Source organism: Malus domestica, chromosome 15 (assembly GCF_042453785.1).
Source record: "Malus domestica chromosome 15, GDT2T_hap1".
In the NCBI taxonomy this organism is placed as follows: domain Eukaryota; kingdom Viridiplantae; phylum Streptophyta; class Magnoliopsida; order Rosales; family Rosaceae; genus Malus; species Malus domestica.
Window position 1 is genome coordinate 13,842,169 of NC_091675.1, and position 25,542 is coordinate 13,867,710.

Here is a 25,542-nt window from a genome sequence, read left to right on the forward strand (position 1 = left end):
CCTTGCTCACTGTGCTGCTGATATTTTCTGGATTCGTTCACTCCTTAAGGATGTTCATCAGTTTATATCCACTCCTCCTCTATTACATTGTGATAATCTGTCTGCCTTAGCCTTATGTTCTAATCCGGTTTTCCATTCTCGGATTAAGTATTTAGATACCGACTATCATTTTGTTCGAGAAAGGGTCCAGAAAGGAGATTTGTTGGTTCAGTATATACCAACAGAAGATCAGGTTGCAGATGTGCTTACTAAAGGTTTACATAGTCCTGTGTATCTCAAGCATTGTAGGAGTCTTCATATAGGGATTCCAAGTTCATCATCTCCACAGTTTCCATCAGTCAAACCCTGCTGTGAGGATCCCAGCACTGTTTGAGGGGGGAGTATTAGATATAACAAGAGAGTGAGAGTTGTTATATTGTAAGAAGTTGAGTTAGTTACAATTGGGAGTTAGTTGGAAACAGAATTAGTTAGAAGTACAACTACCAGAGGGTATTATAGTCATTGTTGTAATATGGATGATAGGTATATAACCATGGTATACAGACCATTGGTGACAGTATGATTGAATATACAAGAAACCCTTTTACTTCTCTCTCTAAACTTCCTTCTTTTCTCTGAGTGCTTCCTTTATTCTTCTTTACGATATATACACTATTGTTAATAACATAAGAATAAATTTAAATCATCATGTAATATTGTAGAATAAGAATGTTCAATTGAGAAAATTGCTAACATTCCTCTAATTCGTGAATTTTAAAATTATGGATCATATAATAAGGCAATTAGGGATGAGTAATGAGATCACATGCCTCTTGGCATGCTGTTGTTGATTCCTTTAACAAAAAGCTAAAATTATACAGCAAAACAGAAAGAGGAGAGATTTGTTACTTGTAGCTCAAAACCACATGCTTCCATGGGGACCATCAAACCCCAAAAATCAGAGAGGCTACCTTCCAAGAGCATGAGAAGATCCCAAAAAGTAATACAAAAATAAAGGTTCGGTTTCTCTCAAATCTTACTCCTTACTAAACTATAACTAAAAGCCCTAGACCCCATAAAGGAGAATGTATAAAAAAAAGTGCATTTGCATGCTGGATTGCAGTCTCTTAATTTGCTTTAAAACAATATTTCATGCCTTGGGTGCTGCATTTGTCCTTGCGTTGTTAGTAACACCAAAAATTAATAGTACATATATTTTTTAAAGAGGTATTTGTCGAAATTTTTCTCTAAACTCACAAGGAGCTGTTAATTTTTTTATGAACTTTAATTTTAGTCAATTACTCATTTAACTTTGATAATTTGCCAATTTCCCTTTGAATTTTAATTTTAGCCGGTTACCCATCTGCACTTTTATAATCGGTCAATTTCCCCGTTGAATTTTAATTTTATGATTGCAGAAAGGTAATTTTATCCCTAATTTAGACAACATATTGTTTTTTCTCTTCTTCTTCTTCTTCATCTAGCTCACCCATACACTTCTTGCTTGAATGTTCAGGGTTTGGAGAGAAATTAAAATTCAAGGGGGAAATTAGCCAATTTTTAAAAGTTCATGGGGATAATCGGCTAAAATTAAAATTCAAGTGTAGAATTGGCCAGTTACAAAAATTGAGGAGGGTAATTGGCTTAAATCAAAGTTCAAGGAGAAATTAGCAGCTTCTTACAAGTTCCGAGATGAGGGGGGATCGGCCAATGCCTCTTTTTTTTAAAAGGAACTGTTATTGGCACTCCAAGAATTTCATTATGCACTCCTTATAAATATTTTTTTATATAAATATAAAAAGTTTAGAGTGCAAAATAAGAATTTTGAAGTACCAATAACAATTCCATTTGAAAATTCGGAGAAAAAAAAAATTCAAGGATCAAGTATTTCACCACCTAATGTTCATCACATAATATACAAGTTTTTCTTATGTATGTAAAATGGAAAAACTTGTTGCGTTGTGAGCAATATTGTTTCCTAATGCTTGCTACTACTAAATACATGGACTCAACATTTTGAATAAATTATTAGGTGCCCCAAATGGTGTTATAAACAATCTTCATGCATGCATAATATTTTATTAGACATAATTACATTGGTTTTCTCACCTTAACTGGTAGTCATTTCCCATTTAGAATAGCATATATTATACAGCCTGCTGTAGAGTAAGCCATGAAATATGCAAATCTTAATGCGCACATAACTTTGCATTGGTAACATATATCAATACATTTGTTTGGGTTCCAACAGCTTGTTTTCCAATCAACCCAACTCGCTTCTCCCAAATTTCGAATTGAGTTTAACATATACTACTCCCGAAAACTCTACTGTTAAAACTAATATGAAATGTAAGAAGTGAATTCGAACTCGAGTGCATAAAAGATAACACATGCTTTGATTGATCAATATAACTACGCCCACATTCAAAAATTGCCCAAAAAATTCAACGTGGAAAAAGTGAAATTCTTCAAAGGCAGAGATATGTAACCAACTAAGGTCCATTGATGCGAATGATATCACAAACCTTGTAGAATAAAAGAGATCGGAATATACATTACATACAAACAATAGAGAAAGGAGGCTAACCTAGTTGTTAGCAATTCACTAATTCCTAATTAAATTCAGGGAAATAAAAATATATATATAAAAAAAAAAAAAGAAGAAAAGCTTACACGCCAGGGTTAGTTTTTTTTTCTTTTCCCCTTTGGTAAGAAAACCATGGTCATGAGGGTCAGTAAAAAGCTAGATGAAAGGGAGTGCAACATCTTTCTCTTAAGATATTAGCTTTGACCCTAATAAGCTTAGCTTCTATAGTTTTAAGGAAACCCAGCACAAAAAGAAAAAGAAAACAAAACAAAAAAAAAAAAGGGGCCAAAAGGGTATTTCGGTCAATTCACTTCCAATCATACGGCACACTCACACGCAAATGACTGGTATTGCATAGTGACAATAAGAGATCATGGCCCTTGATTTCGATCTTGATCTTGACCCTGATCATGTTGTGGCAGGCGTTGGAAAATGATGGGTACACCATATTGTGGGTGAAGTAGCATCAGTACCGTAGGTGCATGTTGATAGGTGGGGGCCAGCCTGAAAGAGAAGCGTTGAAGCATGATGGCAAGGGCTAGTTTTGCCTGCAACAGCGCTAGATTCTGCCCGATGCATGTGCGGACCCCAAGCCCGAAAGGAATGAACGCCACCGGGTGCTTGGCGGCCCGTGCCACGCCCTCCGCGAACCGTTCCGGGTTGAACTCCTTCGCATCATTGCCCCATATGCTCTGATCATGATGGACGGCTATGATCGGAATCAGAAGCTCGGTCCCACGTGGGACCTTGTATCCCCCGAGCTCCACATCTGTTCTCGACCGCCGGATCGTCGCGATCACAGGTGGGTACAATCGTAGTGATTCATTGAGGATCATATTCAGCTGCACACCATATCATTTGCCCCGTAAATAGAAGGTCGAAATCAAAAGTGCGAACTGACTGGAATGCCCTCGGTGCCTAACTTGTGCATGTGAAAATGACTATACTGCCGGTGGATGTTTTCAATCTAAACATGTAACAAAAAAGCAAAAGGTGGCCGTTTGTTTTTTTCAGGAAACAAACATGGGACAAGAGACAAAACACGATTTCCGTCCTAATTAGACATTATCCAAAGCTTTTGTTTGGCTTACCGTCTTAAGCTTTACAACATCATCTTTTGTGGGTATGTCACGTGATCCACACACCCTCAGCACCTCGTCGCGTGCCTGTAGCTGCCACTGTGGGTGCATTGCTAGGAGAGCCGTTGTCCATGTCAGCAAATTGGAAGTGGTGTGTTTTCCCGCAAAGAAGAAGCTCTTGCATTCTTCAACAATGTCATTGACAGTGATATTGGAGGAAGGGGAAGAATTTGAGGCCTGAATCATAAGACCTAGTAAATCTTTTGGACATTTTTCATGCACATTGTCGCCCGAGTTCGAATTCTCCACCCGTCGATCGATCAGCTTTATCAATGACTTCCTAATTTGCTTGTCCAATTTCCAAGAATTTATGTTCCTTCTTGTGGGCAGGAATCTGAAAATCGAATTAAAATGTTAACCCTTAAGTATCGCCGCCGGCGGTTATACTAAGGTGAAGTGCCATATATATGGGAGTTCTAATATACGTTACCTGTAACCAGGGATGCAAACTTTTTGAAAAGCATCGGTAACAAACGCCATTTGCTGAGCTTGTAGCCGGAAAACGGCCTTTCCATCTTCGTAGCTGCTTCCGAACGCCGTACGGGTGATTATGTCTTCAGTTAGGTTTTGGAACCACTCGGAAACTTCAATCTCTACCTCACCGGAGCTGGACATTGCTGACCATTTGTCCATCACGTCTACTATACTTGTTGCCATCACCGGTATCAACAACTGAAACCAGTTATAGTTTCAATCAAATAATTTTCTTATAATTAAGTAAATATAAAAAATAATTAAGGAGTTAAATAAATATTTACCTTGACATTCTCCATATGGAAGGTAGGGGTAATAATTTTTCTGTGGCGAGCCCATTTTTCACCTTTGAGACTTAGGAGGCCATTACCTTCCAGTTTTTTAACAAGTGGGTGAGCCTCGTTTTTCTCATAAAATTCTGATTTCGAGGTAAATATTTCCCTAATTAGATCAGGATTAGCAACTGTGAGTCGAACTGTAGGTCCAAACCACACAAGAAATGTTGCACCTGCGGTAACAATATTGGAGAAAATAAAAAAACAGTAAAGTAATTATTATGTGGTTAAAATTTCAGGATTCAAAATCTTTCAACGTAACCGAATAAAAGGTAGGTTAAATTTTTTATAAATAAATAAATTTAATAATGGAGGAGTAATTATAAGGATGTATAATGTAGTCCCTACATAGAGAGAGCAAAACCAAAAGAAAGTAAGGAAGAAGACAACTCAAAACGAAGCTATTAACAATACAAAGCAGAAAAATACAAGTTCATTTGGGAAACTCAAGCCTTCCAAAAAAACAAACAAAAGAAAACAAGACATGGAAAACTGAAAAAAATAGTGAAAGCTTTACTCCCGCAAAAAGTTGAACATTTTTCATCATATTTCACTTTGAAAAGGGAAAAAAAAGGACATTAACAAGATTATTGTTACCATGGAGGTTTTAAAGGAAATGAATGGGGAAAAAAAGTTGAGGAAAATAACAAAATCTCAACTTCAACATCAAGCATCCAAGCTCGGAAGAAAAGAAAGCCTGAAAAAGGATTCAGAAGAAGTACCCAAAACTGAAAAAAAAAAGCCTTTAAAAAAGCCATAAACTCTGAGCATCACAAAACCAAGGTAAAGGGGGAACAATCATGTATAGTAGAAGATAGCACACATCAACAGCCACTTTAATGATTTTCAAGAAAAACATAAGGCCAAGATCCAAATATGTCAATGCAATATCCAAATATTTAAAGGTTTTAAAACGAGAGAAAGGATGAGAAATGGTTTGTAGCTCAAATGTTTAATAGCGTTCTTCTTTTACACTCGAGGTCTGAGTTCGAATCCCCCTCCCTCAATATTGCTTGTATAAAAAAACAAGAGAAATGATGACAAGCCAAACAATTGAAAACCCAGTTGCTGAAACTTGAAATGACTTCAAAACAAGGAACCAAAAATGATGAGAGAGAGAGAGAGAGAGAGAAGGAAGTACCATAGATTTTTCTCCAGTGATGGTAAAAAGGAAGAACTCTAGGGAGAATATGGTGAGAGGAGGAAGGAAGGGTTTGAGAGGAGGCCTTGATCATCATGCCAGCAAGTTCTTTGTAATTTCCAATGAAGAAACGGTAAGGGGGTCCTCTAATCCCTTGCTTCCCAAAATGTTGTTCAATTTTTCTGGGCCTCCACCAGAGAACCACCGCCATCCTCAGAGAAAAAACCAACACCATTAAAGATATGGAAACAAATTTGAGCCACGAAAAGAAGAGCTCCTGTTCCATCCTAACGTTCTAATAAAACCGCTCTCCTTTCCTTAGTATGGAGAGTGAAGCAGCCCTTCTTTGCTTTGCTTCTTTTATCTGCTTTGCTTGTGCTGCTGTTTACTTGTTATAGTGTTTCTTGGGTGGTTTTTGGGGTTTTAATACTACAAAGAGAGAGAGAGAGAGAGAGAGAGAGAGAGAGAGAGGAGAGAGATTGTTTTAAGAGTAACGCTACAATTAATTATCACATTTTCCTATCATATTTTGTACCACTCTTCTAATAGAAATTGGGTCCACTAAAACATGTCAGTTTCATCTCTGTTAGAGATGTGGTATAAATGTGATATGAAAAATATGGTAAGAGTAGCATTTTTGTTGTTTTAGGTCTCGTTTGGAAGTATTTTTAAAAGAACAATACTTGGCTACTCAAATAATAAGTAGGAACTTCTACTCAAAATTGTTCGTTACCAATTTATAGAACTTCGTGTTTATAATCGGAACCGTTCATATTATAAATCACCTATAAAGATCATCTCTGCAAAAAATCAATTAAAACTAAGGTTATTTAGTCATCAAACTGTATAAAAACAAATGAACAAAATTGGTAAAAATATTACGAACCGTCTGTATATTTGCTAGAATACATTGACTAAACGATCTTAGTTTTAATTTTTTTTTTTCAGAGATAATCTTTGCAGTGTGATTGATAATATAAACGGTTTTGATTATATGCACAAAGCTCTGTGATTCAAATACTAAATGTTTTGAGTAGGAGTTCGTACTCATCTTTGAGTAGCCAAGTAATGTTCTTTTTAAAATGACTTAAAATGTTTTTAGTGAAAATATTTTTAGGTTTCAAAAACACTTAAAAGTGTTTTTTTCAAGATTCACTTACATTTGACTAAGAATTGGTTCGAAAAATATTTCATTAAAAGTATTTTCAATTATTTTAAAATAACTTAAAACGTTTTTAGTGAAAATATTTGTAGGTTTCAAAAACACTTACACTATGTTTGGATGAGGGAAATAAACTTGGAATTTTGGTAAAAGTCAGAATTTATAAATTAACATGCACCAATTCCCTTGTTTAAACATAGAAATTTAGAATTTCCGCGTGAAAAAAAAAACTTGGAATTTGGGACCTCCAATTCCCAAGTTCAAATTCCATGTAAATATGTGTCATTTCCCAATTTCTATGATTTAGAGTTTAAAAATAACAAATTCAGTATTCAATTCCATTGTTCTTTTAGATTAACCAAACAAGAAAATTTACAAATTCTTGAAAATAAAATCTTGTCATTTCAATTTCCATCATTTTAAAATTTCTTAGTAATCTTAAATTTCTTCGTTCAAATATAATGTTAAAGTGTTTTTTTCAAAATTTACTTACATTTAACTAAGAATTGGTATAAAAATATTTTATTAAAATTACTTTCAATTATTTTAAAAGCACTAATTAACAAGGCTTTAATTTAGGAGGGAGATAGGAGGATATAAGCAAGAGCAAGGCCAACGGCGTAGGGGGCGCCATTGGAATCGTAAGGGTCAACGAGCTTTTTGTTAATGTTTCAATTTCCTACAATGTAACCCTTGTCTTTTTCTATTAGTATTATTATATCCCTCCACTCGTTTTCCACTATCAATTTCTATTTCTCCTTTTTTCCATATGAAATGTTTCAGTTTATTGAAAATATCACAACTTTCTTTTACTTTTCTTTGAAAAATAATGACACGTATAGCAAGATGAACATTCTAATGTAAGAATGTTCCAAGCTTATAAGACGTTTTCGTTATGATTTTATATTTAATATTTCTCTCCCACCATATATATATATATATATATATATATTGACATTCTAATACAAAAACTAAAGCAGAACTGCTAATGGTCTCTCCTATAAAAGGGATGACGCTTGCTTTACTAAGTTAAAGAAGTTCTTGATTCGTTTTAGTTTAATTTTTTTTTACTATATTTTTTAGAGTGGTTATATTCACACATATTATTTTACTTTTCATATCTCCTATGTTCATTTCTGTCATTTGATCATCTTCAATTCATTCGATTTAATGCTTAGAAATTAAGATGAATGTTTGAAAGGTAAAAAGAGGTGTGTGGATAACACCATTCTATTCTTTATTGCTATTTCGTTATATGTTCCAATTCCATTTGACTTAAGTTTTGGAAGTTTACATAATTTAAGGATTTAATTAGAAAATTTTCCTCACCTAATTCTTATGTAGAATTACACGATGGCGTATATAATCATTTGATTTAGTGACTTTGAATTTTTACTGTTGGATTAAGTCTTGATTTCAAAACTCTTGGATTGACAAAAAACATAGTGACGTGGCAATTAATATGTAACTTTCACAACATTTATTGTTGTATTGTATGGTTTCTTGATTAAACTAAAATTATGAGCCCCACAACATGTTTATATTCTTTTTACAAACAATGAAGAAAAAGATTTGTTAAAGTTATTGATCAGTCAACTCTATGATCTTATTCAATAATTATAACCCATGTTCTTAAATAGTTCATGTATTGACGTTGAAAATAATGATAACCAAATCAAGAATTTTTTTGCACACTTTTTTTTTCCAATCTAGCTACATAAAATAAGAAAAGTATCACATAAAATATTGAACATCTAATAGGGTTTCTTGCAATCAAAACTATGCATATATATCCTACTTAATCTTGATGTGAAAAGGGATTTGAGGATAGAATGTCGAAGCGATTGTTACTATGGTTCCTATATCTTCTTCCTAGTGTCCCAAAAGGGTGATTTGGGAGGGGAGGACGAAGGAAGAAGAGAGGGCCGGGGCACAAAGGAGGTTTGTAGTTTTGGAATGTTGCTCTTAAATTTGTGCACATGGAAAACAAGGCTGTCTATTTTAGGGTTTCTATCTGTGCTCTAGGTGGGGAAATATGCTCTAGTTGACCCAACACTGCGGTACCCACGCAAAGGCACCCTCCCTTAATCTTGTCCTAATAGCCCCATGACATGTTGGGCCATGTGCCCTTCCATGGGGTCCTACAAATTTAAAACAAACTCAACCGTTACACTTGAAGTTTTGTGGCAAAGGGTGACAACAACTGCATGCAGCTGCTGACTCAAACCAAAACCTACAAATACTGTTACCAGTTCGTGGCCAAAATACACTAAGTAACCGTTTACATTGACCTCTGCTTTGATGATCATGAATTACACACATACGAATATGTAATAAACAGACAGAATAACCGTTCACATTGACCTCTATTTTGATGATCATCAGTTACACACACACAATATTTAACCAAAGGGAACATGTTGATGAAGGACATAGAAACATTGTCTGTAGTGGGGACAAAGGCACGCGAGATTCATGTGGCTCGATGTGTATGTTAGATTGTACAAGACCACAAAGGTTGAGTAGGTGGTCACGAGGCTTCTTTTACGTGATAGGCCTGCACGTATTAGTAACCAGTGTTCATACTCACTCTGTTTGCATCATCCATCATGTTACGTGATAAGAGATACAAAGAAATAAAATAAAATAAACCATGTTGCATGCATGCAAGTCCTTTTCTCTGCAGAGAATGATGCAACAATATCTGTCTAGATTATGTAGAGCAATTTAAGCAAAGAGTTGTGATCAAACTTAAGTAAGATAGTTAAGCATGCATTAGGGTCTGAACGCTTTAGTTAAGTGTGATGTTAATTGTTTATGTGTCGCGCCGGGGGGGGGGGGGTGAGAGAGAGAGAGAGAGATATTAGATTAGATTAGAGAGAGCATCCAATTGTAGATTTCACTGAAGATCTGAATTCGCCCTTGAGAGGCCCTTTCGCTGCGTTCAGTGTCTAACTTTAGTTAGTGGCGGATACGAACGAAACTTTATAAAGGGTAAATATTTTACAGAATCTGGTTGGCCCTAGCCTTACAAAACGTGAATATTTTCTCTGCAAAAATGAAAAGGCCGAAAGGACAAAGTAGAATATGCAATCACTTAACAAAGGTACAGAGTTTTCGAAAATGACCAAAATAATCCAATCAAGAAAAGGCTGCAGCCCGATGAGGATGAGGTACCTTTGCTTGCAAATTTATATATATTTTCATTTCCCAACCTTTATAAGAATCCAAATTTAAATAAATGGTACCAACTGAACCAGAAAAAACTGCAGTCCAATACATAATATTTAACAGTTTGTTTGTACATTTGTGTGTTGTCACTTCATGAAATATGCATATTTCATGAACTTATATAAATTTTGTTCTAGAAAACAAATTTAGAAGGAAACTGTTATTAGCACTCTAAATTAAAATATCATTTTGTACTCTTCACAAATATATTTTTCTTTCTAAATATTAAAAGTTTAGAGTTCAAAATTAGAATTTTGGAATACCAATAACAATTCTCATTCAAAATTGTAATTATTATTATTATTATTATAAATATTGGATGCAAACAAAATGAATCAAATGATTGAGATTTATTGATAGACTTTGGACCCAAGTTTGAAATGAAAATAATTGAGGATAAAAGAATTGGAACTTTTATAAGGTGATAATTAAAAAAGATTTAGTTGGCAAAAACAATTGCTACAAGAGCAAAAGAGGGGGGATTTGCACACATGATTTGCTAGCAAATCCCTCTCCCCACCATATGTCATATATTTTTCTTCTAATGATCATCATAAGTCACCGCTCCCTAGCTATGACTTCATCCTACAAGCAAGGATATGATAAATAAAAACCCAAATCTAATCCAGCCAGTTTGGAGTAATATTGTGTCCACGTGTCATTCTGGCATATCTAGTCAATTTGGTGTAATTTTTACAATTAAAAGGTAATTTGACTTGCATGATGAGAAGTGAGAAGTTTAGTTGGAGTATCCATATGTACTCATGCCAAATCCAATTTAAACGAGAGAGTTGGTGATCCTTCAAATTTTCATCCGTGTAATAATGTGATTGTGATTGGATTTGGTTTAATAAGACTTATGGTCAAGAAATGCGCACTTAAATAGATGGTCAACCAAGAAAAAGAAAGTTAAGTTTCACTATCAGCTAAAAAGATAGCATGCGTATGCGCATGGTTTTAGCAAAAAGAACACGATTTTTGTTACAGGATTTTCTTCCTCTTTTTAGCTTACTTGTTAGGAAATGACATAACTTCTTGCTGTGTGATTTTTAGGATACGTGTATATGTCCTTTTTTAATGAATGAAACATCGTATTCTTCTTCGAAAAATTATATAACTTCTTTTTACTTTGCATTTTTTCCTAAAGCCTACACACAAAAGAAACCCCCTTCTCCACCAGCATGGAAACCCAATGGATTTTGGATGATATTGTTTTGCTATTTGAATATAGTCAGTGGTAGAGCCAAGATTTTATATGTAGATGGCCGATAGGCAACCCATATAATATAAAAGAAATAATAAATAATAGCATACAATTTGTGCAAATCAAGGAATGATATAAGCTTGCTCAAATGGATTGTTGGAGGTGATGAAATTGGGGTTCTACCATAAAACCAATAGGCAATATGAGAAGTAGCTCAAGACCATACAAGCCCTTAGCTAGCCTTGTCCCTAATTGATGTGGGACAAACTGTCCATACATATTCAACTCTTAACACGCCTCCGCACGTGTGGCTGATTTTCAAGTCTACACGTGGACAACAAGTGGGTGACGTGTAAGCATGTGTCACTAGTAGAAAAACATGTTTGCGCGACTGAATCTTGCGCAATGGAGCAATTTTCGTCACGCAAACATACTTTGCGTGACGCAAAACACAAAACGTCGCGAAAACATCATTTGCGCGACGTTTTGTGCGTCGCGCAAGATCTTGGCGCCAAACAAAGAATGTTTTACCGCTTTTTTGCCAACTTTGCGCGACGTACGTGCACTTGCGTCGTGCAAAGCTGTTTTGTGCAACGCAGTGGCACCTACGTCGCGCAAAGTCTTTTTTTTTTTTTTTTGGGGTTATTGCATTGCCTTTTTCTTTTGTGGTATCTACTTGTGTAAATGTTTTAAATTGATGATCAAATTAGTTCATTGTATTCATATAGGGTTAAAGAGTGTAGGTGTAAAAAATCACAAAAATCAGAGTTAAAATAACCATTAAATTTTGATTTTTCGTTAATAACCATCGAAAAGTTTTATCCCATTACTTTATCTCTGAATGTTTGTTTTTTGTGATTTTTGGCGTATGTGATCTCGAATTATATACAAACAAGTTTGACGGTTGGATTGTTGAAATTAGTTTGGTAGAATGCGTATCCCATCAAAACAATAGATTCACTAACACCCAAGAGTTTATTTATACTTTCATTAAGTATAACAAGTGTAAATGTTTTAAATTGACGATCAAATTAGTTCATTGTATTCATATAGGGTTAAAGAGTGTAGATGTAAAAAATAATCAAAATCGGAGTTAAAATAACAGTTAAATAGTGATTTTTCGTTTATAACCGTCGAAAAGTTTTGTCTTGTTACTTGATCTCTGAATGTTTGTTTTTTCCGATTTTTGGCGTATGTGATCTTGAAGCATATACAAACAAGTTTGACGGTTGGATCGTTGAAATTAGTTTGGTAGAATGTGTATCCCATCAAAACAATAGATTCACTAACACTTAAGAGTTTATTTATACTTTCATTAAGTATAACATAAGATTTTGTGGTATCCACTAGTGTAAATGTTTTAAATTGATGATTGAATTAGTTCATTGTATTCATATAGGGTCAAGAAGTGTAAATGTAAAAAATAATCAAAATCGAAGTTAAAATAACCGTTAAATCGTGATTTTTCGTTTATAACCGTCGAAATTTTTTGTCCTTTTACTTGATCTCTGAATGTTTTTTTTTATTTATTTTTGGCGTATGCGATCTCGAAATATATACAAACAAGTTTGATGGTTGGATCATTGAAACTAGTTTCGTACAATGCATATCCAATCAAGTTCAATGGTATATATATATATATATATATATATATATATATTTATTTATTTATTTATTTATTAAGTAGCTTTAAATTTATTTATTTTGTACGTGTAACACTTAAGAAATTGAATGATATGCATATTTATTAAGTAGTTTTAAATTTATTATTGTAGTTCGGGTCGGGTTTTTGTTAGAAAAAATATATTATTGTGGGTTTTATGTAAAAAAATTGAATTTGAATAAAGTAAAATTACATTTTTAGTAAATTTTATAGTAATTTTTTTTTATAAAAAAAGTACCTTGCGCGACACCACAATGTGGTCGTTGCGCAAAAATGTTTTGCACGACGTCAAGATGTGCACTTGCGTCGCACCATTGTTAAAATTTTGGCGGGGCAATTGTTTACAATAGGCGGTTCTTTTAAACTTTCCCAATTGTTAAAAAATAGGCATTTGTAAAAATGTATACTTGCGTCTATCTTCCCTCTCTCTCATCTCGCCCTCTCTCCCTCTCTTTCACTCGGTCTCTCTCCCTCTCTCTCACTCGGTCTCTCTCCTCATCTTTTTTCCAGCCATCCCGACTACACCCAGCCAATAGGCAGCAGCACGCTGAAGATTGACCCATGCATCTATCTTTTCTTGATTCTTTATTTTTCTTCTTTCTAAGGACAGAATCAGGCTTTAATGCCTTAACTTGAAGATTTTGGTATTGTAATTAGATTCAATCTGGAAAATTAAATTAGAAATTGGGGGTTTTAGTGTTAAATCGAATTTTGGGGTTAGGAATTTTAGGGTTTTAGTGTTAAATCGAATATTAAGATGTTGATGGTGTTGTGCGTTGTGAGTGTGAATGAAAAACCAAGTAAACTTTGGTAAATTTGACATCATGAATCTCTGGGTGTGATAAGCGTTTGGAAGAATTTTCTGTATCAGATATCGTCTCTGTGTACTACATTGAATATTATTGAAAGAGTTAGAATGTTTAATTGTTGTTGCTCCGTTAGTTTTCCGGGAAAATGTAGGAAAAGTAAACCTTTTGTCAAAGTTATTTCTTTTATTGAATGTATGAACTATATGAGCCCATTGGGGTAGGATAGATTTCTTATATTTTTCTCAGTAAGTAAAGTTGTCATTGGAGATGGAATGCAGCTTTTAAGAAGCTAATAACCAGCTGAATTCTTGAGAAAACAAAAATGTTTTATGAATGTGTCGGGTGAAGAGTGAAGATAATGTGCTAATAATGCTTTAACTATGCAGATAGAGAAAACCCAACAAACATAGATATCGAAACTCGGTTGTACGTGTTTCACATGATTGTGTTGTTTATGTTATTTGGAAAATAATTTGTCTTTTTTCAGTGGCATTGTTGTTGCAGTCTTTGGATCTACGGGGTCCCTTGGGCATTATCTTGTGCAACAACTTGGTGAGCTAACTGTCAATAAATGTTTTTAATTGGAATTCCATTGAATTGCATGTATGCATTGTTTCATACTGTGATTGTTATGATTGAGAACATTTCTAGTAGGTGATTGTTGGACTGAACTTGATATGGGAAAATGTGATTTTGTATTTTATCCTTGAAAAAATGACAGAAGTATAATGGGTTGTTTGACATTTACCTTGAGGATAATTTATGGTTTTCAAAAATCAGATTCAAGAAGAATACCAAACATCCCTTAAGTGTTTGCAGTATTTGTTAAGCATGCTGGTGCTAATTTTTTACTTCTCTTCCAGCCAAAACGTGAAGTCAGGTGTTAGTTCCTTTCAGTGGTTCTGAGGACTCCCATCGTCACCTCAAGTTAATAGGGGATTTGGGACAGGTAGGGTAATCTGTGCTGTTTCTTAGTTAATGTTCCTTCTTGATTGGGGAACTCATTTTTCTCCATTCTTCAATTATTATGTTTCTGATGTTCTCACATTTCACTTACTCAGATTGTACCAATGAAATACAATCCGCGAGATGAAGATTCAATTAAGGCAGTCATTGCAAAAGCAAACATGGTTATCAATTTCATTGGTATGCATTCTTGAGTCGTGACTTTATATATTAAAGATACTTTAATCTTTGGATTCAATGAAGGAACACTTTGTAGCTTGGCAGGGAGGGATTATGAGACAAGAAACTTTGGCTTTGAGGAAGTGAATCATTCCATGGCGCAACAACTGGCAACGATAGGTATCATGCATTGACATTCATGACATTATTTTCGTTCATGTGCTGCTTCTGATCATATTGACATCTACTTCTCTTAAAAGTTGGTTCCCAAAGCATCATCCTTAACAAAAATAGTAAAAAAGTGTTTATCAAGATTATTTTGCCACAGTTACGATAGTTTGTTGTGTATTATACACTTCTACACACAAGTTGCAGTCTACGGGCAGCTATTTAGCCTGCTTGCAATTGGACTTTTCTTTCAAGATAGATAGAAGTGTCTTTCGGGATCTAAAATTCTGTTCAATATCCAATTGGTGGAGATATAAAAGTTGGATGTCATTTATTCAAGTTTTGTTGTTAGACACATATCGGTCTTCTTTTTAATCTCTATATTTTTGCAGATTTCCAAAGAACATGGGGTTATCATGAGATTTATTCAAGTTTCTTGCTTGGGGGCATCTTCCTCGTCTTCCTCCAGATTCCTAAGGACTAAAGCTGCTGCAGAGGAAGCTGTTTTAAGTGAATTGCATGTGGTAGAGTTATTTCATTTCCTTCTTGTATGTTGGCATGCTTATTTAAGGAGCAGTGTCTAACATTCACTTTTATCAATAGGCCACCATTTTGAGACCTGCTGTGATGGTTGGTATTGCGGATCGGATTTTGAATCGCTGGGCCATTTTTGAGAAAAAATATGGCTTTCTTCTGCTTGTTGGGGATGGATCTACTAAGACCTAGTTTGGGAGTGAGGTGCTTAAAAAAAAAAGTACCCATGAAAAAAAGCTGTGAGGGTTTTAGGTGTTTGGTAAACTGAAAAAAAAAAAGGCTTATTTTGGAAGCTGCTGTGAGAATAAGCTGAAATCAAAGGAAAAAGCTGAAGCTGCTATTTGCAGCTTTGGAAAATCGGCTTTTTTTCAAAGCACACGGAGCTACAGTGCTTCTTTAATGAAAAGACCCACTATTAGACTTTTTTTCTTTTCCAAAAGCACTTTTACAAAAAAGTTTACCAAACACTCTGCTGATTTATTTCATAGCCGCTTATTCTCACAGCACATCCGCTTATTCTTACAGCAATTTTTTTTCAAAGCACAGCAATACCAAACCAGCCCTAAGTATGTCTTCAATCTATCAATTGAATGCCAATTTATTTTAATTTTTCAAATTTTGTAATTTAACAACGTTGCTCATGGACATATCTTTTTCTGAACCTTCATTGCAAGTTATTTACTTCCTTAAGTTTCTCACAGAAAGCTGTAACCTATCTTCTAACTTTTTATTTTCCTTTTTTCTAATTACTTACAGATGTTCTACATGACTAAAGGCAGGAAAAATATGTCAGCCTCCTTTGCTTTGTTCCTATAATTTTTTGGAACAAGTATTATTTTCACAAGTATTTTTGTTGCCTAACTAGAGCAGCTATGATAGTCACTTTGATTTGTTTTACTGATATGAATTTACAGCACATGAGAAATCTTCGATAACATATGGAGGAACTGGAAGATCCAGAAAAATTTGCAGAAGAGGGGGGCAAGGTCATCACGGGCCAGGAATATGTTTCTCGATTGCATGAGCTTAAAGCTGAATTAACTCATGCATGGCATGCCGATGATCGTGTTACACCCTGAAATTATCAATAAAAGTACATTTTAATAGATAATTCAGTTTAACCAATTAATCTTACCTGGAGAGAATTTGTAATAGAAGAAAACATTAAGCATCAAACCTAGAAGACTACTTGTTGTAGATTTTTCTTTTTTGTTCGGACATCTTGTTTGTACATTTTCATATATTTTATAATTAAATATTTTTTCTTGGTTTATTAATTATTGTTTAGAATTTAATTATAATATTTATTAAAAAGTAAATAAAAAAAATTTTGCAAAAAAAAAAAAGGGTTTGCGCGACGAAGAAATAGCATACATCGCGCAAAGTGGCTTTGCGCGACGCAGGTCCTACGTCGTGCAAAACTACTTTTCGCGACGTATGTTATTTCTTCGTTGCGCAAAATTACTTTGCGCGACGTAGGTTACTTCTTCGTTGCGCAAACGCTTCTGTCACTGCCTTGCTGCAACAGTTGGCGCGCGACGAAGGTTCGTTGCGCTAATGTTTGAGCTACGGTTTTTGACTTTGCGCGACGAAGGACCTGCGTCGCGCCCTGCGTCGCGCAAAGTGTTTTTTTTACTAGTGTGAGGCCTTTGGGCTTTTACACGAGAGCAACCTACTCTGATACTATGATAAATTAGGATTTCACTATAAGATCAATTGATAATGATAAAACTACAGTCTATGCATGGCTACGCCCCTGAATAGAATGATGATGCTCCATTTGCTACATTGTCATTTGCTAATCACGTCTCTCACATAAACCTATTTGGTAAGGAACTCGTAGATAAAAGACGCCTATAAAAACAAGCCTTATATATATTTATTCACAGTTGCATCAATCCTTATTCCCATTATTAAAAGTTTGATAATTCGCACTATAAATACATATCACCACCTCATGGAATTTCCTAAATAAAAGTTGAGTATCGCTAAACCAACCGATTGTGTGCACAATTGCGTCACGTATTTTGGTTTGGTTGATTTGTGAGATCATATAATTTCATATATGCCTTTATCATGCATGTGAGACTAAGTAAAGGGTTTTACGAGTTTTTTTTTTTTTTTGGGAAGCAGGTTTTACGAGTTTTCGTCCACGCAATCAACGGTGTGACGGGTCTAGGCTCTCCAGGCTCCAGCTGCACTGTCTTATTACACCCTATCCAAGTCAAATCATCCACGTGTCGTCCAATCATTGACTTTTTCCTACATTTTGTCCGCATCCAATAGCCTTTCGTTACATCACTCCAAGCTTTGGCAGATTCAGTATTCCTCTCCTTTTTTTCCATTTCCCCCCATGAAATTTACCGAATCACCCTTCCTATCCCTACCTAATTGGTAAATCAGGTTTTTTTTTGGAGTGTGATATCCACACATCCCATTTTACTTCTCACACACATTTTTAATTTTCGGCCGTCGGATCAGATGAATTGAAGAAGATCAACGGACATAAATTATCAAGGGGTGTGTGAATAACACATCCTTTTTTTTTGGACAAAAGTAAATCAGGTTATATAGCCCGAATCAGGATTCTCTCTGGATCATTTTTATGAAGATTTCAAAAATCCGTGAATCATATCGTTTATTATACATTGTGCGGTCAGAAATTATTTTAAATTATTTTATTTAAAATTGAACACAAACAGTACCGGTAAAAAATTGACCGCACGATGTACGAACATACACAATTCATGGATCCTCGAGATCCTTACAAAGAGGATCCGAAGAGAATCCTGTTGGATATTGCCCAACTAATTAATATTGTGATCTAAAATGTTTAAAAAAAGTAAACAATATAATTCCCCAAACTATTATGAGTTAATCTAAACTGATGCTTCATACTAAGAGTGTAAACTTTTAGTTACACTAGTGAAAATTTTAAAATAAAATTATAAATAAAAAAGAAGAAGTTACACTAGAGAAGTCAGATTCTTTTAACGCATCATAATCTTAACTCGTTACTTCACCTTTCTCACCACCTGAACTAATCCTAAGAGCTTACTTGACACACTCCGATCCTAAAATCAAGGCGTGCTGGCCGTCACGTTAATATTGTTGTTTCACATAACTGGATTCTTTCAATAAACATTTAGTTATATGTGTTGTATATGAATATATAAGTGAATATTCTTGACATAGTTGATCGATTGTTCCTCCACAAATTTCACACTCATTACTTAGAAACTACAAAACATTTCCATCCATAATAGAGACTAGCACTCTCATTCAATTGTTTGTTTGTAAATGATGGTCTCCATTTTGAATATTATTAAGACCAAAACATGGAGTGTGGAACTCATATATACTTCCTTTTGTTGATTTACACAACTCGTGGAAAGCCAAATTCAAGTAATTTTCAGTTACCAAAAAGTAGCAAGGCATTTTTTGAAAAAGGTAGATCAATCGACTAGGCAATTCATTGACAGACAATAGACACATCCACCCAAACATGCAGCGTTAGGATTTGTATGTCCTGGTGCAAAGAAAGATATGGTTAACCGAAGGAAGAATGTCATCATGCAGTGATGAGTTTGGACTGTCAAAGTGGACCCTTTCCACTACTCCATTGTCATCCTCAGGAGTATAAACAAAGTCGACAAGGGCAGTTTTGTAACATCGTACCAAAATCAATGGGACAGAAAACGGGAGTGCAAAGGCAGGTTTGGTTTGTTTTTTGGATTATGTTTGGGTGTATGGTATGCGTATGTTGAGCAATGATAATCAAACATTACATTGCAACTAAAGAATCCAAAAATCAACGGTCAAGAATTCAGTATTTAAGATACATACCGGTGCATAGTAAAAAAGTTCCGTCTTTTGAGTAAGAAAATAACAACCTCTGCCTCTGGCAAGGTTTGTCTTTGAGTACAAAGATAACAACCTCTGGCACTGATGTACAAGAATCACACAGGCAGAGGCAATGTCAAATCCGTACTTCCCTCCACCCACACACTGGCCACATCCCCTCGTGAATCCAGGGCTTTTGTTTTAAATTACCTTAATTTCTTATTTTTATATACAGTTCCACTGGTTTTACTGTTCACAGTCATCTATAATGATTATTTACCACTTTACCACTTTTTTCTACCTTCCCAAGATTTTCTCACAGTAACAGATATTGCAAAGTACAAATTTACAGTTCACAAAAGTGTAAAAGGGAACCAAACCAAGCAACAAGTGCTACATTTTTCCTTGTGAAAAATGCCAAATGTTTTGTCCCTGTAAAACCATACTTGTCCACTCATGTCTCTTCCCAACAACCATGTCTTCCAGGTTGTATTATAGCCTCGCAGAACCCTCCTTTTGTTTTGTTTTCCCTAGTTTACTGCTTAATCTCTTTTCAAAACAAAAAATAGTTGCATATGTTTTTCTTCTTTTGGATATTGAATTAGGAATGAGTCTTATTCGGATCTCTTTCCATCTAATCCACTTAGTTCGGGATCTGAACTATTAAAATTTGATCCAATGATTATAATTATTATTACTTTTAAAAGAAACCCATGTTTGTAGTTATTAGAACAAATTTTAACGGTCTGGATCCCAGACTAGGTGGAAAGGAATCCGAAGTGTGTTTCTACATTCTTAAATATAAATTCTTAATCGTGGGAGATCGAGGCACGTGGTGTTGCATGATACAATGCAATTTTTATATTTACTGGTACGAATTAGGAATATGTTGGAGGAATGTTTACACAGCAATCATGTAACCCTCAAATATTTAATTTGATTCAGTTGTAAGTAATTGTCACCAAAGATATTACATTATAAACAATGCTTCATCACATTACTTTACCTCTAGAGGCTCAAGACGCATCGATCAATAAATTTACATTATTTTTTGAGGAAATGATTTCAGTACACGTTTATTTTTTGTCTTGTAATTTTTTTATTGAATAAATAAATATGTACATGGGAAGAAAAAAATTGTGAAAACTATTTTTTCTTTCAAACAATTGTTTTCAGCTTATTGAATTTGTTGGTTTAAACTTTGTAGGAACAAAAAGTATTAAAGAGGGAATGAAGAAGCAAAGGATTTATTTTGGAGTTTTAATGAAAAGCACGTGGTACTGTTCACTTTAACAAAAAACTACATTTTTACACTAAAAAGTCAATCCTGATACTATTTACTTTACTTTTTATTTTGTCCTTATCGTTAAAACTCAAAGTTTTCAAACTATTTTAATTAGTTTTCCTTGTACTTTTTGTAGAATTCTCATAGAAATGCAGAATACTATTTACTCATTACAAGGGTGAAGGCATGTCATTCCATGATGAGACTGACTCTAATGAACTAGTATATAGTATATACGTAGAACTTTCTAGTAATCAGGATTGTCAATCCTTTGATCGGACAGAACCTTGGATCTTCGTTATTATTAAGCTAGCAAGTGATTAGAGGATCATTTGTATATGAATAACTCTAGATCCTTGATTTTCTAGTATGTTTTGGTATATCCTATATATTAATATTGAGGAGGCCGATAATGGTTTACAATATCTTAGTCACATTATATATGTTAGAAAATTGGTACATGCGTGACATAAGAATATTAGATCATAACAAAATTTACCCGATAATTGTTAACATGAAGTCAATATAGCTTTGAACATATTCGATAACCATTTTGTTTTTAGTTTTTTTTTTTGGGTTTTCACTTTTTGTGTTAGTGATAGAGGGAAAATTCATGGAGAAGGGAAAGATGAAGAAGAATGGATGAAGAATTGTGGGAAAGATGTAGAATAAATTCTACAAGAAAAGTGGATGAAGGATGGTGCCAACGAGCGTCGGTTGAGTTGGTAAGGATCATTTTCTTCGCTAGACTAAGGCCTAGGTTCAAGTGCTGCTGGCCACTATCCTTCTTGGTGGGCAATTTGTAAAAACCAAAAAAAGGGTTACGACCCTTTTGTAAGTCCTAAAAAAAACTTGTGGTATGCCATAGGCCTGACATGGGATAACCATTCCTCCCTTAAACTTTTTGATAAAAAGAAAGACAAGTGAAATTGTATCTTTTGTTTCATTTATTCTTGAACAATCAGAAACACTTTTTTTATTATGGATCTACTACCAAAAATTCAATGCGTAATCTTAGCATTATTCAATGATTATTCCTGAATAATCTCACTTTTTAAATTATTCAACCATTTCATTTACCATAAAAACCAAAAGATTTTAAGTAACTTTCATATTCAAGATTTTGTTTATATTCATTGTTCCTTATTTCTTCCCCTTCTTCCATCACCCTTCTTTAGTTTTTCTTTCTTCCAATACTTTACTCAGGATGGAGATCCACTTCGGATTGCTGTATTTGGTGCTCGCATGCCGAGAGATTCAGACCACTCAATTCAACTCTACGACTGTTATTAGCCCATCCTACTGGCCCACTTCATAAAAATTCAAAACTTGAACGGTCCGTATATCTTTCTCTCTCTTGAATAGTCTGGATTTCTCAGTCTGTAGACTCCAGACACAAAGATCCATAATGGATCTCATTCCCTTTACACAGTATCTTAACACAAAAAGTAAAAAGTAAAAAATAAAAACTAAATAGTTTTCAAACGAGTTTTCTTAGCAAATTCAATAAAAGCAGGTAGCTGAGAATATTAGATGAACTATAGGACCAGTCCTTGCGCTTTCAAGTGACATGAAGTTGAAAGAAAAAAAGCATGGGATTCGAGATCATCACAACTAGGTTGAGAGAGAGAGAGAGAGCGAGAGAGAAGCTATGTACTACAAGTATATATGAAGTTATGAATGGTGGTATTAAATTCAGGTTTCCCTAGCTTTAGCTATAAATTGGAAATATCTATAGTAGCATGAGAAATACATGTATAGACAAAGACGGTTGCTTGCTATCCTTGTATTTATGTTAGTCCCGTTATGCGTAAGCACATGTCTCCTCTGCAGAACATGTTCTGATTCAAGTTTACATGATATATTTTTAATATATGCATAGCACACAGCAGGCTACAATGAATTCCTCTCAACACCATCATCGTCTTTCATGCTCCACCATCTTACCCTACCATGAGGATCGATGAGGAGGAGGAGCCTCTCTCTCTCTCTCTCTCTCCATATTTATTCATATGAATTCGTATCTGAATTTGCATATGATGGCCAAGTATGTTGAGTCGCAATCTTCAGTACTCAGTACTCAAATGCATTCTCTATGCATTATCTATATATACAAATGCACCAACTATGAAGGTATGCTATATGCATTTTAATTAATTGTTGCATGATTAAGGAGCAGTAAGTGTGATTAATTAGTGAGCTAAGGAACATAAAAAAGTGCGACCCCTTTCTATAAATGTAATGTTGAATAATGAGTCTCACATCACATAGGAAATTTGACCTAATTACATACAAATTACATCCATGTTCGACTTCTAATTTATAAACTAAAATGTTTGTGAAAAAATGTTATACCTATTGGTTTTCTCACGGTGTAATAGTTAGTAGTGTGCCGCTGAACTGTTTCTTTAAAATTTTAACGTGTTAGTTCATAGCTAGTTGTCACAATTGGGTATCATGAAATGAATTAGCTTTTAGGAAGTTAGAAAACGCATATGGACGTCGGTACTAAAGCTAAGAGAGAGAAACCCTATGAAAAAGAAAGAATAGCCATTTCACAAAAAGGAAGCAAGACAGTGAAGTCACTGCAAAGAGAGCATATTCAGGATAATAGCAATAGAAGATGACTTTTCAAAAATGACAATGGAAGCCAATTGGGATATATCATTATGCCTTTGCCCAAAGCCATAAACACTAAACCCGACTGGCGACCGACCACCGACAACGGAAGCCACCTTGTAGCTGCCATAAAGCTAAAATCACATCTTACTCGTTAGGAACAGGAATGGGGTCTGCGATCCCATATGAGAGCCCCTGAAGTTTTGGACAGTGTCCTTGAAGTTGAAGGGCCACCCCTACAGCCTCAAGGCACAGAAGAAACATAAGATATCATACTCTCATAGAACATGCTGGCAAGAGCTAAGACCAGCTTTCACATGCCCCCACACCCCTGGTTGGAATGATGCAGATGCCCTAGTTCTAGTTGTATGTACCCACATTGAACGCAATTGGGGTCTCTATGAGTGTCCTTCGAACCGACACGGATGAGGACGAGTCCTTGGGATCTTTGGTAAATTGGGGCTGAAATTAAGTGACCGGGGAGCCATATTATTAACTTTCTTGTTTTCTGAAATGAACAATGATCCTACTAGCGAAACATTCTCCGTGTAGCGTCTTGTTTTAGTTAAAGATTGGACTCGTCAAGAAAACCTTGCTTCTACTACTTTGTCTTTAGTTTTGATTTCATTTATTGATAGGGTTGATTATTCAAGGTAAATAATAATTCGTTAGGGCAAATTTTATGTTAGATTTAAAGTATCAAAAATACCATTCAGTACTATAATTTAGTGATATTTTTCTTAATTTGTAGGTGTTGGATTTTAGATTATGCTCTAGTGAATGACGAGTTTGATTTTGTACACTAAAGCAATCAACTATATACATCATTGTATTCAAAAGAAAATATCACAACTTAGGTTCCAAATAATGATTTTTGCACACTACAATAATCAATCATACCAATAAATGAAATCGAAGTTTAGAAGAGACAGGAAGTCATGCACTGAGCGGGACGGTGGAGCTAACAGAGGAAACCACGCCACGAGTACTATGTACTGATAGGCATATAGCTTTCGCTATATTGAGTTCCTGAGACACAGCAAGTGGGGGTTTGGGACCTATGTTTTGTGTTTGTGAGTACGGCCCAGAAGCAATTTGCCAGAGCCAGCAGAAGGGCATTTATCTGTGCCATGTGGACTTCACATGTTGTGATGAGGCAAAACTTATGGTGTTGAAAGGTTTGTACTACTTTGTAATGCAGTTAATTGCTGCTTTCCCTTATGTTCTTAAGATATGACACAAACACATGATTGGAGATTTGGAACAAACACATGACACAAACATGATAAAACTGCTTGACCTCCCCTCCTTACTCACGTAGACAGACCAGAATAGTACGTCCATATGCGATTGTTATTGCAACGAAGGCAATGTTTGTACTATAAAAAGAACGTCAATATCGTTGAAAAAACATTGACATTTGGGCAATTCAAGTTGTAGCCTTGTGCGAGATCGTAGTTGAAGTGATAAGAGTGTTTACGCATGCACTTATGGTTCTCTGCTTGATTCTATTTGGTTCGAGAGTGTTTACGCCTACACCAATGGTATTGTGTTTGAGTTCCTCTGGTTCAAAGTGTTTACGCCTGCACCAAAGTTCGTGGTTTAAATTTCTCTCCACTATTATCTTTCGTACCAAAAAGATTGTAGCCTTTTTTTTTCCCTTAACAGAAAGTTTCAGTTTCAACTGTTGTCTCTACATTCTATGTACAGTTCATATTTGTGGTACCTTATCACAAATTCACAACGGATGGAGTTAGGACCAGCCCTTTTTTTCCGGCCCAAATTGGCTACAAGATTTTGCTTTGCTCCCAAGCGAGAAGCCCATCAGAATTATGATCTAAAAGGGTTTTGTGCAAACTCAGGTATTTCATAAGGCCGATTAGTGCTCAATCCAAATTGCTCCAATAAAGCCTTCCTCCTAATCACATTCCGACCGGCGTCCGGCGTACTAAAAACAACGGAGGGCTACACACAACCGGATCCAATGGTTTGCTTAAGAAAAGCCTTCATCGTAATCTGTTTATACCGTACTGACATATCGAGCGACGACGCACACAATTGCTTTCCGCGCGGATTCCAAATAGTTGAGTGAACAGCTTGGATGGAATCCAAATTCTGACTCCTCCAATTTCGATTGCGGAATAAAAAACCGGCAATTCATCTTAGGGCCAAGAACAGGGAACTATTCGACCTAACAAAGTTGTTTATGAAACATTATACAGCGGAAAATAAAGAGAAATTGAC

The 25,542-nt window shown here is 35.1% G+C and overlaps 1 protein-coding gene across 1 annotated transcript; it reads right to left on the bottom strand.

The window, feature by feature from the left end:
• Nucleotides 1–2,460: 2,460 nt before the first annotated feature.
• On the bottom strand, nucleotides 2,461–6,134 carry LOC103424929 (cytochrome P450 734A1-like). The gene is made up of 5 exons (XM_008363016.4): nucleotides 5,656–6,134; nucleotides 4,464–4,687; nucleotides 4,136–4,377; nucleotides 3,658–4,039; nucleotides 2,461–3,408 (listed from the first exon to the last, which is right to left on the bottom strand). Exons 1-5 carry the CDS (start codon nucleotides 5,939–5,941, stop codon nucleotides 2,938–2,940), a joined length of 1,605 nt encoding a protein of 534 aa, XP_008361238.3. The 5' UTR covers nucleotides 5,942–6,134; the 3' UTR covers nucleotides 2,461–2,937.
• Nucleotides 6,135–25,542: the final 19,408 nt, after the last annotated feature.